General features: G+C 40.4%; 2 protein-coding genes across 2 annotated transcripts; both read left to right on the top strand.

Annotated features, from left to right (window-relative positions):
• Nucleotides 1–1,875: 1,875 nt before the first annotated feature.
• LOC125885755 (germ cell-specific gene 1-like protein) lies at nucleotides 1,876–11,590 on the top strand. The gene is made up of 5 exons (XM_049571516.1): nucleotides 1,876–2,350; nucleotides 6,923–6,970; nucleotides 9,506–9,658; nucleotides 9,809–9,920; nucleotides 10,528–11,590. Exons 1-5 carry the CDS (start codon nucleotides 2,062–2,064, stop codon nucleotides 10,820–10,822), a joined length of 897 nt encoding a protein of 298 aa, XP_049427473.1. The 5' UTR covers nucleotides 1,876–2,061; the 3' UTR covers nucleotides 10,823–11,590.
• A 1,455-nt stretch (nucleotides 11,591–13,045) lies between these two features.
• On the top strand, nucleotides 13,046–18,323 carry LOC125886485 (uncharacterized). Its single transcript, XM_049572732.1, has 7 exons — nucleotides 13,046–13,394; nucleotides 14,979–15,236; nucleotides 16,743–17,008; nucleotides 17,265–17,326; nucleotides 17,416–17,513; nucleotides 17,611–17,732; nucleotides 17,943–18,323. Exons 1-7 carry the CDS (start codon nucleotides 13,196–13,198, stop codon nucleotides 18,270–18,272), a joined length of 1,335 nt encoding a protein of 444 aa, XP_049428689.1. The 5' UTR covers nucleotides 13,046–13,195; the 3' UTR covers nucleotides 18,273–18,323.
• The last annotated feature ends 1,109 nt before the right edge of the window (nucleotides 18,324–19,432 follow it).

The raw sequence follows: 19,432 nt of genomic DNA on the forward strand, positions 1-19,432 counted from the left end.
CACTTAATTTGTATCACTGAAAGATATATGTGCCAGGAACATTTTCAGACCTTCGGCATAATGCAGAACAAGTGTCGAATACAATGTTTTTTGCTCTTCGCTGGTGGCCTCTGTTCAGGGACTACAAATGAGCTTCTGTATCTGGTGTAATAAACAACACAAATGTCAGCTCACTTGTCACCTACATTTTACAGTTAGTCTCTAAAAACCTTGATCAACTGTTAGCAGACACCTGTATCTGCTCAGGGATCAAATTACTTCATTACTGTTTGAGGGTCTAGTGCAGGATTTAATGGCATGTGTGGTGGTTTTGCATCTCTAGTCTAGTGGTCCTGCATCTTTTTGTGGTTTTGATTCTCCCTGTGGTTGTTTTGTGTCTTTTTGTAGTCGTCTGGGTCTCTTTGAGTTATTTTGTGTCTTTTTGAAGACATTTTGGGTCTATTTGTGATTGTTTTGTGTCTCTTTGTAGTCGTTTGGTACTCTTCAAGGTCATTTTGTGTCTCTTTTGGGACATTTTGTGTCTTTGTGGTTGTTTTGTGTCTTTTTGTAGTCGTTAAGGTCTCTTTGTAGTTGTTTGGAACTCTTCAAGGTCATTTTGTGTCTCTTTGGGGACATTTTGTGTCTATTTGTGGTTGTTCTGTGTCTCTTTGTAGTTGTTACGGTATCTTTGTAGTCATTTGTGTCTCTTTGATGACATTGTGGCTCTAATTGTCGTTGTTTTGTGTCTTTTTGTAGTTGTTTGGTACTCTTCAAGGTCATTTTGTGTCTCTTTGGGGACATTTTGTGTCTATTTGAGGTTATTGTGTGTCTCTTTGAAGACACTTTGGTTCTATTTGTGGTTGATTTGTCTTTTTGTAGTTGTTTGGGTGTCTCTGAAGACATTTAGTGTATCTTTGAGAACATTTTGTGTCTACTGTACTTGTGTGTTTTATGTCTCTTTGGGGTTGTTTGGGTCTCTTTGAGGACATTTTTTTTCTATTTGAGGTTATTTTTTTTCTTTGAGGACATTGTGGTTGTTTTGTGTCTTTTTGTAGTCGTTTGGATCTCTTTGAGGTCATTTTGTGTCTCTTTGGGGACAATTTGTGTCTCTTTTAGGACATTGTGGTTCTAATTGTGGTTATTTTGTGTATTTTTGTAGTCTTTTGGTATTCTTCAAGGTCATTTTGTGTTTCTTTGAGGACATTTTGTGTCCATTTGTGATTGTTTTATGTCTCTTTGTAGTCGTTTGGGTCTCTTTGAGGTTATTTCGTGTGTCTTTGATGACATTTGGCATCTATTTGTGATTGTTTTTTGTATCTTTGTAGCCACTTGGGTCTCTTTTATGTCATATTGTGCTCCTTTAAGAACATTTTGTGTCAATTTATAATTATTTTATGTCTCTTTTTGGTCATTTAGGTCTCTTTGAGGTCATTTTGTATCTGTTTGAGGACATTTTCGTCTATTTGTGATTGTTTTATGTCTAGTTGTAGTCCTTTATGACTCCTTCTGATTGTTTTTCCCCATTTTTCTGGTCATTTTGAGTCCCTTCGAAGTCCATACCTATTAATTTGATTGACAACTTGCAGGTGAAGGGCAAAGGGAGCCCCTGACACATGGAGCCCCTGGGCCTGTGCCGGATAGGCCCGTTCAGTAATCCACCCATGGTTGTAAGTGATGGAGGGAGGAGATGCATCCTATTGACAGAGAGAGAGAGAGGGAGGGAGAGACAGAGCGCATCATTAGAAAATCCCACACTTGATGCAAGCGTGCGTCAAATCCTTTGACAACGTGACATCCTATAGGCTGGACACTCGTGGGACACCGCGCGTAAAGGAGAAAAAAAGTGTGGAGATGTGAGACTTTGGCACACAGCTGAGCCCAGTGTGGAGACCAGGATCCTGCGCATCAATGGAGACGTTCATGTAGCCTAAGTGTATGGGATGGTGGCTGTAGAGTGCCAAATGGGACCTGCGCTTCACCAGGTGTGTTTGGGAATTAGCCGGGACTCGCGCATCTGCTCCACCTAGCACCCATGAACTTTTCGGTCCTTCGCGCGCCGCTGCACCCTCCTCCACACGGACAATGAAGACGAGTCGCAAATGCAGGAGCCTTCTGTCGGTTACCTTGAACTTCTTCGCCCTGCTCTTCTCCATAACCGCGTTTATAACCACTTACTGGTGCGTGGGGACCCAGAGAGTCCCCAAACCCAAGTGCAGCAAGCTGCGGACGCACCAGTGTATAGACTACGGAGTCAACGAGACGGACCCGAACAAGGTGGTGTACAGCTGGGAGACCGGGGACGACAGGTTCCTGTTCCGACAGTTCCACACCGGCATCTGGTTCTCCTGTGAGGAGAATATCCACGATGAAAGTAAGAGGAGAAGGTGTGTGTGTGTGTGTGTGTGTGTGTGTGTGTGTGTGGTGTGTGTGTGTGTATGGCTGCTGGGCTATCTTTCCTTTATACCTCACAGACACAGTTACCTGATGCTCAAGGAGACATTTTATATTCATGTCCAACTTTTAAGTGCCTGTTATTGCAGGGATAATGGTGTCCACTTCACTGGTCTGTCCAGTGAAACAGTTTTAAAGGAGATAATGAGGAAAAAGAAGCAGTTATGTAGAAAAACTGTGTTTTCATATTGACTCAAATTCATTTAATAACGTTTTATTGGCACCATTGATATGAAAATGTACCTCAAAAATCAATTTAGAGCCTTAGATAGCTACTTTCAAAGGCATAGCTTTTGGGGGTCCTCCAACAAAACATAAAAATGTTGTATTTTTTGCACCAATGTGTGATTTTCCTGCATCAATTCTTGATGTAAATGTCTTTAATGTTGTAAAAATAAAAGTTCTGTGCTATATTTCCTGCTATATCTACTTAAAAAAAATCAACTTAGAGCCATTATAGCTACTTTCAAGGGCGTAGGTTTTGTTTAAGTATTAGTGGGGACACATATGAAAGGGTGGGGGTCCTCCACCAAAACAAATAAATAAATTTGGGATTTTTCTGCATCAGTTTATGATGTAAAGTCCTTTGCTATATTTTCAATGCTGTAAATGCATATGCTGTAAACACTGAAAGGGACGTATAACCTGCATTCCTCCTGAAAACTACACTTATGTCTACTTCTTTGGGGAGTGACCAAAACTGCATCTTTCTCCTCACATTTCACTTCCTCCACTTCACTCCTTTGTTTGGACTGTGATAGAATAAATCATCATCACCATCATCATCACAAATTACTTAGTCAGACAACAGGATACTGTCTAAGCCGACATAGCATTTTAATTGATACCACTGATCTAAACATCTCGACTACAAAAAATACAATTTAGGGCCATTATAGCCACTTTCAAAGGCGTAGGTTATGTTTAAATATTAGTGGGGACACATGTGAAATGGGAGGAGTGGGGGGGTGGCAGTCCTCCACCAAAATAAATAAACAAATGAATAAATAACCAGACACTTAATTTTCTGCATTCTGGTGAAATTTATGCACCAATTTGTTCCTTTTCTGCATCAGTTTTCTGGTGTAAATGTCTTTAGTTTTGTCAAAATAAAAATGCATTATGCATAATGTATATGTTGTAAATATTGAGAGGGATGTATACCCTGCACTTACCCTGAAAACTATACCTATGGCTACTTTTTTTGCATCTTTTCCCACATATTTCACACCTTCAGTTCCACTCACAGAATAAATAATTGTCATCGTCATCATCATCATCGCAGTTGACAGACAGCAGACTATTGTTTAAGCCTACATAACATTTTTATTGATACCACTGACCTGAAACTCTACTTAAAAAAATCAATGTAGGTCCATTGTAGCTACTTTCATAGTGTAGATTTTGTTTAGATATTAGCGGGGACACATATGAAATGGGGGTGGGGTGGCAGTTCTCCACTAAAAATAAATAAATACATTTCCTGCATTCTGGGGAGATTTTATGCATCAATTTGTTCCTTTTCTGCATCAATTTATGGTTTCAATGTCTTTAGTTTTGTCAAAATAAAAGTCCCCTGCTGTATTCAATGTTTTGTTTGGCGGGGGAGACAAAGGCAGGTGTTGTAAATATTGAGGGGAACATGCACCCTGCATTCCCTCTGAAATCTGCACCTATGACTGCATCTTTTTCCTCATATTTCACTCCTTTCATTTCACTCCTTTGTTCAGACTGTTACAGAATAAAACATCATCATCACAGTTTTCTTAGACAGACAGCAGGCTATTGTCTAAGCCTATGACTCACCGTTCACATTATTGAAACGCAAACCCAAATAAATGAAAACGCTGGCCTTTAAAAATCACTTCAGTGACTTTTCCTCCCTCATTTGTCATGATGGAGCTCTCGGTTCAGCGTGTCAGCTCTCACTCACTTCAAATGGAGATTAGTCGCTCTTTTTGACTCCCTTTCATGACAATTTCAGGATAATCGCCGTCCATTTGTATCACTCTACTTATCAAATTGCAGGGCTCTGGTAGAAATTGCTTTTTATCTGGCATGAAATGCAAACAGCAGATTCAGAATTGTGTTTGGACCGGGGCTTTAAGTGGGTGGCTGTGCAGCGAGTGATAGGAGCAGTGTGATTGCTGCACAACTTAAAGCCAAAGGAAGACAAACCAGTGAATGAAGTGTGCTCAAGCTTCAATTCTTCACTCAGGGAAATGGAAAAGGTCACATTGGAGTGTAGTTATTTAATAAGAAGCTGCTAAAGGGGGAGAATAGGTTGCAAAGGTAACGTGCATCAGCAGGTCAAAGGTGTAATCAGGCGGATTAGATTAGTCCTCTCTGGTTAGCTCACATCAGCATCCATCTGCAAAAGAATAAAACACCACTCTGCCTATAACTGCGATCATGTGCTCATAATACATATTTCCATGATGCTCAGGACTAGAAATAAATCACACATTGAGATTACTCTAAAAGGAATTCCCAGCACATGTCTATCTCATCAAGTGGCTGTACGATGGAGGGGGCTGAGACAGCTTGAGTTAATAAGGATTATGTAACAGGGGCCTTGATGAGTTTTTCCTCAAAACAGCTGTTGCCACCCTCCTTCTACCTGATTAAAGTGTTCCACTTACAACAAATCCAGCGACACGCTCCGCTCGACAGATGACAGAAAGAAAACATCACATCTGCAGGAATGTGTCAAGGGTCATTTTTTTTTTCCACATCCTATTCGATTGATACAGGCTTTCATTACGCCTCGCAGTGTGTTTAAGGTTTGACAGGCACCCGTGTGATCACAGCGCATCTAATATCTCTATCCTGTCATTGTGACTCTGTGCAAAGTACCTGTAATTCAATAGGACAAGAAGCAGATGTTGAGCGGCGCTGCCAACGCGCCAGCTGGTGACACTGAGCCAGGAGCCCAAAAAGCTGCATTTCTGACATATGCCTCTTACTCAACATTCTGTTTATTCATTTTTGAACGTATGAACTCTGGATTTGTTCTCGCCGTGTGGTCATCAGCCAGGGGGTCATACTCAGTTTAAGCTGATCCAGCCAAACACACCTGGGCAGAAATTGGGAATTAAACACAGATTGGGACTTGGACTGAGGCTCCTGTCAGTTCAGTGCTAAGAGCATTTATTTATTGGTTATGTTTAATCCCAAACCGGTCCCCTCTGACCTCTTCTACAACTAGTGTCGTCCTCTGAAGTTTCCCACAAACAAATTACTCACTTATTTCTGAACTGCCACGTCATGTATTATAGAGTAGAAGCTGAAGATGCCACTGCTACACGATGTGCTAAGTAATGAAAATGTCCCTTAAACTTTCTACTCAACCCTTTGGTAGGGCACGTTTGAGTCACTACATCTTAATGAAAATGTGCGGAACTTAACTCAACCTGATTTGGCCATCTCTACCATTCCATTTAGGCATGTTATGAAAAAAGAAATCCACTACATGATGCTAGTATGACTTTTCAGTTCGCCTCCTACAGGAGGTTAGTGACAAAAAAATTCACTCCAGACATGGCGGCTCTGTGTGGTGGGATTTTTTTTGATATATTATAGTTTAAGAGGCCTTACTGAAGAGATTTTTGTGGGTTTTTACAAAAAATAAAAGTCCATTAAGGGTCAATTTAAAAACAAACAAAAAAAGAAACATGATCCACCAAACATTTTGTTTGCCCCCTTTTGGTGAGGGGAGTGAAGCTAAAACTATTTGCTATGATTTAAGGAAAAAAAAAATCTGATCATTCATTGTTGTTAAATTATATATTTAATGTCACCATTAAATATATGCTAAAAAAAATCATAATTATGATTTATTTACTGTCTAAAGCCATGCTCAACAATGGCTGAATTGCCATTTTATGGTAAAGGAAGTGATGCTATGATAATAAATGTACTTTTTTGTGACATTAAAAAAGGATGAATATTCACTACTGTTGTTTATACCATATATTTAATGTTATTCCATCATGTATTTGATGAAAAAAAAATACATCAGTATGATTTTTCACCATTTCTGAGACGTTTTTAAAGAACTGTGATGGTAAATATCCAGAATAAATATGTGGAAATAATACTAGTGCTGGCCTCTCGCCTGATGTCAGCTGGGATAGGCTCCAGCCCCCCCCCCGCGACCCTCAAGAGGATGAAGTGGTTAGAAGATGAATGAGTGAATGAATACTAGTGCTGGCAATACTACTAATTCCGTTATAACAAATTGATATATGTTGGTATACTAACATATTATTAAGTATTATAACAGTACGCTGTTCGTAATTTAGATTTTTTTTTTTTTTTTTTTACAAACACCAAGACGTGATATGTCACCCATTTGGTATCTTTTAAAAGGCCTATCTTTAAAAAACTATTGGGAAAAAACATTGATTTTTGTTAATATTGTCAAAAGAAAAATATTTTCCTTTTTTTCTCAGTGTGGAGATTATACTGATTTGTTGTTTTTCTGCTGTAGGTGAGATGTGCAGAAGCTTCATCGACTTGGCCCCTGCGTCAGAGAAAGGTGAGTGTCCACTGCTCCCCACCAGGAGCTCCAACCCTGATCCAAAGTCCTTTAATGCCACTCATGCCACACTCATGAAAAACAGTTGCTGTCTGTTCAGTAAAGGTCACATGTTTAAATGCTGCCTGAAAGAGGTTGGAAAGGTTTAATCGTATTATCGAGGCATCCTCACTGATCTTCAACAGACGTGGCTACAGGCAAAGAACACGCACATCTCTTTTCTGAATAAATGTATCATGTTTGATGATCACTTAGACAATGACAGAACAGTACAGTCTCTAAAGCCAAAACCTAACAGAGAATTTAAAGGGACAGCTCACCCAAAAATCAAAAGGACATATTTGTCCTCTTACCTGTAGTGCTATCTATCAGTCTAGATTGTTCTGGTGTGAGTTGCCGAGTGTCGGCGATATCAGCTGTAGAGATGTCTGCCTTCTCTCCAATATAATGGAACTAAATGGCACTCAGCTTGTGGACCTCAAAGCATCAAAAAAAAAAATACATCTGAAAAACTCAACAGCAATGTCCACCTAACTACACCCACTAACTGTAGCACTGCGCAGGAGGAAGTGTGCATCTACTGCTAGCTCACCTAGCACCACTGAGCTAGCTACGTTACAGCTCAACGAGGAGGACGCCATCAATGTTTACATCTCGCTATCATGAGAATGAGCCTCTTGTTCTAGAGTAGATTTGATTTAGGTGATTTTTGATTGATTCCCGGTTGACTGATTGATCCTTCTGCACAGTAATATAGTTGGTGGATGTAGATCAGTAAAAAGAAAATAGTTCCCACATAAAACTGTTCATAACAAGGTCAGTGGATTATCTTGAGTGACCAGGTCATGATTTATGTAAAGAGACATTGCTGTTGAGTTTTTAATTTTTTTTTTTTTTTTTTTTTTTGGCACTTTGAGCACCACAAGCCGAGTAGTTCCATTATATTGGAGAGCAGGCAGACATCTCTACAGCAGATATCTCCAACACTCTGCACCTCACACTAAAACAATCTAGACTGATAAAGAGCACAGGTAAGAGGAAAAATATGCATTTTGGATTTTGGGATGACTTGTCCCTTTAAATATTCATTCATTCATTCATCTTCTAACCGCTTCATCCTCTTGAGGGTCGCGGGGGGGCTGGAGCCTATCCCAGCTGACATCGGGCGAGAGGCAGGGTACACCCTGGACAGGTCACCAGACTATCACAGGGCTGACACATAGAGACAGACAACCATTCACGCTCACATTCACACCTACGGACAATTTAGAGTTATCAATTAACCTAGTCCCCAATCTGCATGTCTTTGGACTGTGGGAGGAAGCTGGAGTGCCCGGAGAGAACCCACGCTGACACGGGGAGAACATGCAAACTCCGCACAGAGGGGCTCCCACGCCCGGGATCGAACCGGCAACGCTCTTGCTGTGAGGCGAGAGTGCTAACCACCACACCACCGTGCCGCCCCTCCCTTTAAATATATATTTTCTAATTAAGTTGACCTATTGATGAATGAAGGTACGACATTAAATATTAAAAATAATGAGATTGTTACCCTATACTGTGAATAGATACATATCTTCAGTCTGCTTCTCTAACCTCCCACTTCCCAAGTTCAATAAGCACTTAACCTTCATCTTGGGCATTGCCCTTTAATATGAAACCATGGAAACGTGGATGCAGCCACATACATTTGGTGTTAACCTTTAGGTTTTTCAGCTGTGTTGTACGCTGTCATTTGAGAAGCACTCACTTCCTGTCTCACTGTGAAGGGATTGAACAGGAAGAAAGATGAGAGTCGGGCTGCAAATCGAGATGCAATTACGTTTGGCTCGATTCGCTGGAAAGCTGAATAAGATTTGGAGTCGAGCGAAGGGCTCTGACATCAGTTGAAATTCAGCATCCTGCCAGTCGGACATTTTACTGTCACATCAGCCCCTGGTAGCTGCCAGAGGAGCCACTGAGATGTTGGATTAGGTTGTAATCGTCCACTTGTCAAAAACATATCAGTGTCTGTTGATTCACACAATGTCATTATGGCCCCTTTCAACCTCGGCCACAGCAGGACATTAAGAAGGACATGCATGAAACAACTACACTGTGTACCCTCCATGTAACCTACTGTAAAATATATTAGACTATGATATAAAATATTAAAGGTCTAGAGTGGAGGATTTAGTGGCATCTTGTGGTGAGGTTGCAGATTGCAACCAACTGTAACTTCTATGTGCCAAGCATGTGGGAAAACTACAGTGGCTGACACGAAAAAGCAAATGGTGGTTGGTTGGTTTGTCCCTCATGAGCAACTATAGAAACAACATGGCAGACTCCGTGGAAAAGGACCCGCTCTGTATGTATATATAAAAAGCTCCTTTGGAGGTAACGAAAACCAAACGATTCCTAGTTTCAGGTGATTTTACACTAATGAAATCGCAATTATAAATATTATAGTTAATTTATGACACATATCCCCGTTCATCCCACATGCTTGACCTTTAACCTTTGACGTTATTGCAATCAAACGTGGCCTTTCTGCAGGGATGCTGTGGCTGTCGCTGGTGTCTGAGATGTTGTACATTGTCCTGCTGGTGGTGGGCTTCAGCCTCATGTGTTTGGACCTGGTCCACTCCAGTAACGTCATCGATGGACTCAAGCTCAATGCCTTTGCTGCTGTCTTCACTGTGCTCTCAGGTAGTCTCATTATTGTGTTTGCATGCCCTATGTGTGTAAATTAAATGCTTTTACTGTCAGTCTGTATTTGAGGAAACAAATCATCCTATTTCTGAGAAATTATTTGTGCATATTTTGTATTTGACCAACATATTGTCTGCATTATTTCAGGTCTTCTTGGCATGGTGGCTCATGTGATGTACACACAGGTCTTCCAGGTCACCGTCAGCCTCGGCCCACCTGATTGGAGGCCCTACAACTGGGACTATGGCTGGTCCTTCTGGTATAATATATTTATGCTATGTTTGTTCATCAGTATCATATAAAGCCGACTCACCCGTTAGGAGACCCATAAGAGGGAATCCATTCTGCATGTAGTAGCCCCAAATAGTGGGTTGTAGCCCAGCTCTCACCTCTCCCCAGCATCACTGTCACTAATGAAAAAAGCCCAAAGCTCTCATGTTATGGCAGGATTAGGCTTTGGTGTCCAAAGCCCCAGTACAGGCGTGATTGGAATTGCATAAGAGGATGATATTTCACTCTTTTACAATATGCACAGTATGCTGAAAATTCGTTTTAGAGGCTAAACAATTCTTGACCTTTTGTGAGCATTAACCAAACTGCGTGAAAAGTACATGAGACAATGATTTGATTGTCTGATCTCAAATGTGGCCCTGCATGCTCGAGGGGAGCGGAAGGACTTAGAAGTGATTGACACTAATCTCAGCAGACAAAAATATTGAGAGAAAAATGTCCAAATGCAATTTGAATTGTGTTCCCACACGGGTGCTCATCATTTTTCATCACCAAAGCCAACAGCAGAGTCTCCACGTGCTGAGATACAAAGTGAATTTCTCATTTTCTTTTTTTGTTGCTTCGTGTTCTATCAGCATGGCCTGGGCATCCTTCACCTGCTGCATGGGCGCATCCGTCACCACCCTCAACTCCTACACAAAGACCGTCATCGAGTTCAGGCACAAACGCAAGACCTTCGAGCAAAGCATCCGCGAGGAGCATGCGCGGGACGCTTTCGGATATTTCCGGGAACACTCCCTGCACTCCATCTCCAAGTCTGTGGAGGTTTATCCCAGCCAGACCCTGAAAAGTGGCAGGAAAACTCCCATACCTGCGGACTCTCTGGACCTGAGTGACATTGCAACATCTTTGGGGGAAGAGCAGTGCTGAGAGGGACAGGACAGCAGGTGGTGACATTCCTCTGAGTGTGACAAGCGCTGTTGTCCATATGTGGTCGGGATGGACAACCGGACAGGACTTCAGGCTGCATCATCAGCTCCACCTGATTCATTTTAACACTGCCTTAATTGTGGGGTTGTTGTTGAAGTTGATAGTCACAGAGCTTCAAGTCACACAGGAGCGTCAAACCAGCTGATAACTGGGAAAAGTGGACATGAACTACTCTCATGGATGACGGTGTTTTCTCTCTCATGTAACCTGCCGCAGTGTAGATTTAAAAATGTGAAGTAAACCCATATCAGTAGAGCGAGGGTCTCTCAGATGCTAATAGCCTTATTAAACATGCTTCAGTCAATCAATAAATCAATGCAAAGACAGGGTGACAGGCGGTCACTGGTTAACTGGTTTTCATTCATTGTGCAACAAAGCCACAAACACTTACTGCAAATGACGTGCCTACATATATAAACTGTAAATAGGTCGTGGGGTGTAAGTGTGCAGTATTTTTGTACACAGAGTGGCTGTGCAAAGTTGTGCATCTTTTCTGTTTTTCCCAATCAGTCACTTTTATTGTCTCGCGAAGCCCAAACGAGCATTTGCAACACGCTTTTCATCATATCAGGAAAAATTTATAGAGCACTTGTAATCTCACAATGATCAACAGTCAATTTTGAGCGCAGTATGTAATTTTAATTTGATGTTTCTGCTTTGACGGGAGGGAAATAAAATACAAAGCTGTGAAAATGTCTTTTTTCAGAGTGTTTCAGGTGAATATGCTGCATATTAAAGTTCCCCTCCATTCAAAAATTGTAGTTTGGTTATTACCACTTCCAGGATCTTAATTTCTAATCTGAACATATATGAGTAGAAGTCATTTTAATCATTTCAGTCAAGGTTATCACACATTTTGTGGACCATATTATTTTATATGTGTTAAGACAGGTCTGAATGGTATCTTAAATTTAACTTAAGAACTACTGGTGAAAAACAAAGTTAAGTTTGTCATTGTGTGGTAAAACTAAAACTTAATATCTGTAGCACTGTATAAACTACATTATCCCTACAGAGGGCAGTGTTGTCTTAACAGACTGCTAAATTACATTTCATTTTTGTGGTGGTGGTTGTATTTTTACTAAGTGACACTGGCTTATTTTGGCATGAATAGTTTGCTTTCAAGAGCCACTTCTTAAAATATAATCTAATACAGGAGACACTGACAAATTCATTTTTGACTTTCTTTTATCTGCTGTTCATTTCACAGAGAATAGTCCATATTAGATGTTAACAACTGGTGTTTATGATTCGGAAATTTCATTAGCAATGGCATAAGATCAAGCCAAGTTAGAGAAACATAATGTATGGGAGATTAATGCATTCCCTCAAGAAAAAAAGATTTTTTTGCCTCTGTTTTTCTGCATTAACGAGATTATCATTTCAGTTTTCTTGGAATTTTTTTTTTAATGAAAAATAATTCTGCTCTTGTTTTTGTGAATTAACGAAACTATCTCAGAATTTTGAGGGATTTTTTTTATTGACAAATGTATACTTTTGTTTTTTTCTGAATTAACAAGATTATCATCTGAGAACTATCAGAAAAATTTCCAAGACAAAAAAAATCTCTTGGTCTTCCGAATCAGAATCAGAAAAGGATTTTCACTGGTTTTCACTTACAGATAATTTTCTTTGGTCTTTTGGTGCAGACGTAAAACACAGGATAAACATATTAAGAGTAATAAAAATAGAATAATTACAGACTAGAAAAAATACAATAAAAATATGACTAAGATCATTTCCAAACATACTTTAACACTACTATATCTGAATTAACAAGGTAATAATCTCATAAATTATAATTTTTCTGAATTAATGATATTGTTGCTGATGCTGTAAAGTCCACTGAAACGTGTTTTATTGGATTATTAAAAAAAAAGAAAACAGTGCAAGTAATAAATTTGGAAAGAAACCATGAGGTATTGCTGTTGTGTTAATTGTTCTGAGGGTTTTTTTTCTTTTATTTTGATTCTTTGCTTAAAAAATAGAATTTTGTCTTACCTTTATTTTATAAACACAAAGTCTGAAAAACAATTTATATGTTTAATTTAATTCTTTGATAATTTATGTTTTCACAGGAGTGAGACAGAGAGCCCTCCAGGACAGCAGGGGGCGCAGGCGACAATTAATCCTGTGCGTCATGACGTAAAACCGGAAGTGTAAGTAGCGCAGTTGCACCATGGTTATTTTATTCTGGTGAACAATTCAACTTTAAGTTCCCGGGGAGTTTAAGTTGTTTATCTGCTTAAAAAATCCGTACACCGCCCACCTACACCTTCTCCATATAGCGGTAACGTTCTCCGGTGCTGCGTCATGTCGGGGACGCAGCTGCTCAAACTGCTGGTCAGAGAGCGACTGGCGGCGGCTGCAGAGGAAATCTTTGGACTGGTCGAGAAGACGATAGCGGAGTGTCATGGTGAAGTTGTCCGCTCCAAGAGAGAAGTCATCCAGCTGAAGCAACAGCTCGAGCAGCTGACTGTGTTAAAACCTGGAGTAGTGTTAGTCAGAGCAGGTTCGTGTTAGCATGGATGTAACGTTAGCCGGATGCTAATAGCCTTATAGCGTTGCCAGGCAACAGCTTTGCTACAGCCATTGATATTAGCAGATACAGGAGCTAGAAAGGTAGCGTTAGCGAAATAGTACTTCCTGCCTTCATGTGGAAAAATTATACTTTTAGCTGGAGGAAACTGTGCTTTATGAACACCAGTTAAACTACAACCCTTATTCCAAAAAAGTTGGGTCACTGTTTAAAACTTAAATAAAAGCAGAATCACATAATTTGTATGTCCCCTTTAAACCTTTGTTCAATTGAATACAGTACAAAGTAAAGATATTTCATGCTTGAGTTGATTGGTTTTAGTTTTTGTTGTAAATATTCACTCATACTCAATTTAATGCCTGTGACACGTTCCAAAAAAAGTTGGGGCAGGAGCAACAAAAGACTGAGAAAGTTGTGAAGTGATCTGAAAACACCTGTTTGGAACATTCAGCAGGTAAACATGTTAATTGGCAACAGATAAATCATGATTTAGTAATAAAGGGGCATCCCCAAATCACTTGTTCACAAGCAAAAAACTGTCCAAAAGTTTAAGAACAATTGCAAGGAATTTAAGGGATGTTACCATTTACAATTTATAATATCATTAACAGAGTAAGAGAATCCGGAGGAATCTCTGCAGTCAGGCTGAAAGGCAACATTGAATGCCTGTGACCTTGGACCCTTGAGGTTGCACTGCAATAACAAAAAAAAAAAAACTGTTAAAAGAATATTACTACACAGGCTCGAGACCACTCGGGAAAAGGACCATCCAGATTATTACCAGCACATTGTTTAAAGCGGTCGTCCATGATGGTATGGAGGTGTGATTGTGCTCATTGCAGCATGGGTAATAAAGCTGCACACAGGTTTTGGAGCAACATATGCTGCCACCCAGACATCTTTTTCAGGGACGTCCCTGTTTATGCCAGCAAGACAATGCCAAACCGCATTCTGCACCTGTTACAATAGTGTGGCTTTGTAGTAAAAGAGTTCAGGTACTAGACTGACCTGCCTGCAGTCCAGACCTGACTCCCATTGAAAATGTGTGATACAGTACGTAGAGCTCGGACTGCTGAGCAACTGAAGTCATACATAAGGCAAAATTGGAGGGAATTTCACTTAAAAACCCTCAGCAGTTAGTGTCCTCAGTTCCTAAACACTGACTGAGTGTTATTGTCACACAGTGGTAAACATGCTCCTGCTCCTGCTTGAAATGTGTTGCAGTCATCAAATTTATGACAAGTGTATATTTGCAAAAAACAATAACGTTTATCCATTTGAATATAAAATATCTTAAGGTTTATACTGCATTCAATAAAATGTATATCAAAAAGGATTTGCAAATCATTGCATTCTGCTTTTATTGATGTTTTACACTTACACTTTTTTGGTATAACGTTAATGGCTAAGGGCTGTAAAGACAAAGTTGATCCTTTACCTTTAGCAAATCAAAAACATCTGGCTTAAACACATCTTACTTGCACTTTTACAAATATATTTCCGTTAAATATTACTGGATTTTAAAACAGGTTACATAATGTGTGTTCTCTGTCTTAGATGCCCAGTCCGTCTCTGGGAAGGTACCTGCTTCATTGCAGCAATATAACATTAAGATGGAACGGATGCCTGTTGGGGAGCAAAAGGAGATCCAAGAGCGCCCACAGGTCAAAGAGGAGCAGGTGGATCAGTGTATCAGTCAGAACATGGAAGTTAACACTTCCAACGGTGCTGAAGCCAAGAGAGAAATGAACAAGCTGAAACTTCAGATGGAGCAGCAGACTGTTTTAGAAGATGGAGTAACACCAATCAGACCAGGTGTGTGTCATGTACAGTGTTGAGTGATTTACCCTCAAAATGTAATACATTATACTACCAGTTACCTTCATGTGAAAGTAATAAGATACTTTACAATACTACTCTGTAAAGTATTGCGTTACTTATTACACTGCTATGCGTTACTTTAACCAAATTGACCGCAGAAGAGCGACCCAGCATTATAAAGAAAAAGAGAATAATGTTGTTTCATGGCATTACACTTCATTTCAAACGCAGTGGTGGGGGATATTGCACAGCTGTATGAAGGCTCTCCTCTGGAGTGCAGGGCTTGGCCCATTCATGTGTTCACATGCAGTGGTTACCACTGTGTATTTAACTCCTCTTCTTAAATTTCTAATAGTGTGAACAATTTAATAGCCTAGATCTTTAAATAAACTGAAAGCCTTGAACACATTGACAGGCAGTTAGACAATCAAAGTCTGATAAATTATGAGCTATGGATAAATATTTGTGGGCCTGTCATATGATGTAAAACAAACAAATGCTGAGGGGAGCCCAACAAATGGATTGATGTGTAAAAAGTCACCATGACAAGCACAAATTAATACATGAGAGCTGCAGGACCCACCTGCTGGTTCCCAGTGTGCCAGTCAGCTACAACAGCACTGTAGAGAGAGTTATACAGAAGGGGACGGTCGGCATCACTCCATCGTTCTGGGGTGTGTGAATAGGAAAACATCTAATATCCTAAGGCACATTTGACAGCATGACCCAGATGTGTCGATTACCAGGATGAGGAAAAAGGCACCAAAGCCCAACTCCTTGTCCCTGCTGCTTTCAAGTAGCCTTTAGATGCAAGTGCAGAACAGGATATGTTGTAGATGTTGAAGATAGGTGAGATGAATGGAAATATTGATAATAATGTAATCTGTAATGGCATGCCAATACACAACAACTTTTGGGGCCTACTTTTTCTGGTAGTGCACTGGTGGAAGTGGTGCAATGTGATGAATGAAAAATGAAAACAGTTTATTTTGGGTCATAACACATTACATAACATTGTGAATGTAATAATATTACCCAAAATCTTGTTGGTAACATGTTATATTTGTTTGTCACTGCTAAAATTCAGTTTATTACTGTAACATGTTACCCTCAACACTGCCCATGTGTGATGAATGAATGTATGCGTGTAGCCTTGGGTCGGTTGCTGTGTAGAGTTTCAGGTTCAGGTACTGTCAGCGGTTGACGTAACCAAACACAGGAGCTAGATTTGTTGGGTAGTAGTAGTAAAAGTAGTAGAAATAGATAGTTAGCATCCTATGACCTCACAGATTGGTTATGACCTTTTTGATTGGTTGAAGAAGTATTCAGATGAATAAAAGTAGCAATACTACAGAGTTAAAATTTTGGCTAGGTTGTGTTTAAAAGGTACTTTTTTATCGATGCTTTTTACTCACCAGAAAAAACTCCCATTTGTGTCTTAAATTTATACATTTGCATAGCATAGTATGTGACTGACATATGTGACCTTCAACATCCCAGAACCTCCTCTGCACAGACATGGACTGCCTTATGATCGACCCCTTTCAGCCTGTCCTGAGAAAGACAACAAACTGCTGACTATGATGAGCGGGCTGACTCACCAGTTGACTCAGTTTGCTGCTGAGGTGAAACCACAACTGACTGCAGTGACCACCAGATTGCTATCCATGGAGGAGAGGATGGCTGCTGTAGAGGCGAGTGTAAACTGGGGCCCCAGTGTGGAGGAATCAAAGAGGAAAAGACGGGCACAGCATTCCAAAATTGTGGTAAGAATGCATTTTACTGAGAATATATTAACTAAGCTAACTGCTAGGCTAAAGTAAGTAGCAGATCTGAATATCATGTACACAGCTGAGGGATTAGTTTAAAACCACAGTTAACCATCAAGTTTCACTCAGAACGAATAATCAGCCTTTAAGCTTGAAAGAAAAAATGATTTGACATTTAGCATAGCATCATCACCCTGCTCTACGACAAAGTGTGACTGAGCAAAAGTGACTTTGGTTGTCTTGTATTTTGTAGGAAATAGTGCGTCGTTATCACAACTCCCCAGCAAACTGCAAGCACTACAAACCAGAGCAAGGGTAACTAGACCTAAAATAGACCTCGTGCATTCTGCTGTATAACAGTAAATAAAATCGTCCTCTGAAATGTTTACGTGTTGTTTTCACAGAATCAACTCACCTCACAACGAGGGAGTCACTTCGTATTTGGTCAAAGGTGTCGCTGCATGTCCGGATTTGTACAACGTTGATAATGGCGTCGTTCTGTGTAAGTAACTTTTAATTGTTTTGTTTTTTCCTTTAACTTCACTGTGACTATTTCCTTTTTTTAAAATTTAAAACGTACTCATTGAATTGTTTTCCAGATGCATGTAGGACCTACTATGAGTCAATATGCAGGAACATACGGTTCAGCTACCAGCCCAACCTTGCAGCTCAGGCTGCAGTCATGAAGACTTCAGCCCTGAGTCGACAGAGAAGGAAGAGGGCGAGTTTTATTACATCAGATTCATTAGATTAGATTCTGCTTTACTGTCACTGCACAGAATACAAGCTCTGAGACAGTGAAATACAGTTCAGCATCTAACCAGAAGTGCAATAGAAGCAGTGAAGAGCAGTGTAATGTACATATGTATAATATACTAAAGGCTGAGGTGCATTGAGCAGCACTGATTGTCTGTTCTGATTGTGTTTACAGCTGCTGGAATCCAGGCAGAAAGTACTAGCACCAGATGAAATGGACTTCTGGAGGGGCATCACGATGGATATGATGTCCGATGAGGAGGACGGCTACTCTGAGGGCGTGCCTGGGTGGATTGTGCGGCCTCCATCCTTTCGCAGCCAGGAGCTCACAGACTTGTGTGCCAGACTTCAGAAAAGACTGGAAGCCTGTCCGGAGTACACAGCTTCACATCCCAGACGTCTGCGCATCGGCCCTCCTTCGGAGAGAATGCCACTGAACTCATATGACTCAGAGGCAGCCAAAAGACATTTCAAGGCTCATCTGATGCCCCAGGCTCTGCTGTAGGATAACACTCAGTATTCTTGTGTTTTTTGATAAAATTACCATTAATCAACAGGTTCTTTGCATTTCTTTTCCTTTTCTCAATACATTAACATTCATGTCACTGATTATAGTGTCGGCCATAGGGTAACAATAACATGAATCAATACAACCTTATTACAGGAATATCTGGTCTTTAGTAACTGCAGTATTTTTGATATAAGCTTACTAATTATACACATGACTTAAAATTAATTAATTATTATTACTGTAAGGGAGGAGTTTACCCCAGCCCTTATTATGGTGGCCCAGGGTGGCCAATAGAGTGGTGCAGGATTGAGTCCAAAAACGCAGAAGTGAGTTGGCTTCTCTCACTTCCAGTCCCCTTGTCTCGAAGTCAGTTGGTTTTTGGTTCGATGCTTAAGGTTAACAAGAGCTTAAGGGATGTTCAGGTTTTGCTCTACAACATAAAATACATCAGTAAATGTCACACTTGTAAATTTTGAAGCTTTTATGCGTCTTAAAAAAGACGGTTGCTAACAGGCAGCTAAATGAGACTACAGTGAACCATCATGCCAAAAACAGCTTTACAGCCTTATTGAGGTGGTGACGTTGACATCATGCAACCGCAGTGTAGTTAATTTATAGCGTTTTTTTCTGCAGTATTTTTTGCAATAATCCAAAATCCAGTGGAAAAATCCCATTGGTTTTTGTCAAGGGCGACGCTATCCTCCAGCTCAGCCTACAAAAAATTCTCATCCCTCCAACACTCCATAGCGACAGATCTACCAACCAAACATGAGTCATTTATTCATTTTCCGTAACCACTTATCCTGTTGGAGGTCGTCGGGGGGCTGGAGCCTATCCAAGCTGACACTGGGCGAGAGGCAGGGTAAACCCTGAACAGGTCGCCAGACTATCACAGGGCTGACACATAGAGACAGACAACCAGTCACACTCACATTCACTCCTACAGCTGATGTAGAGTCACCAGTTAACCTGCATGTCTTTGGACTGTGGGAGGAAGCTGGAGTACCCAGAGAGAACACACGTTGACACAGGGTGAACATGCAAACTCCAGTTCGAACCAGTAACCCTCTTGTTGTGAGGCAACAATGCTAACCACTGCAGCATCATACCACTACCAATCACAAGTGATTTTTCTTCTAAAGTGATGGCATCCA

This window comes from Epinephelus fuscoguttatus, linkage group LG3 (genome assembly GCF_011397635.1).
Source record: "Epinephelus fuscoguttatus linkage group LG3, E.fuscoguttatus.final_Chr_v1".
In the NCBI taxonomy this organism is placed as follows: domain Eukaryota; kingdom Metazoa; phylum Chordata; class Actinopteri; order Perciformes; family Serranidae; genus Epinephelus; species Epinephelus fuscoguttatus.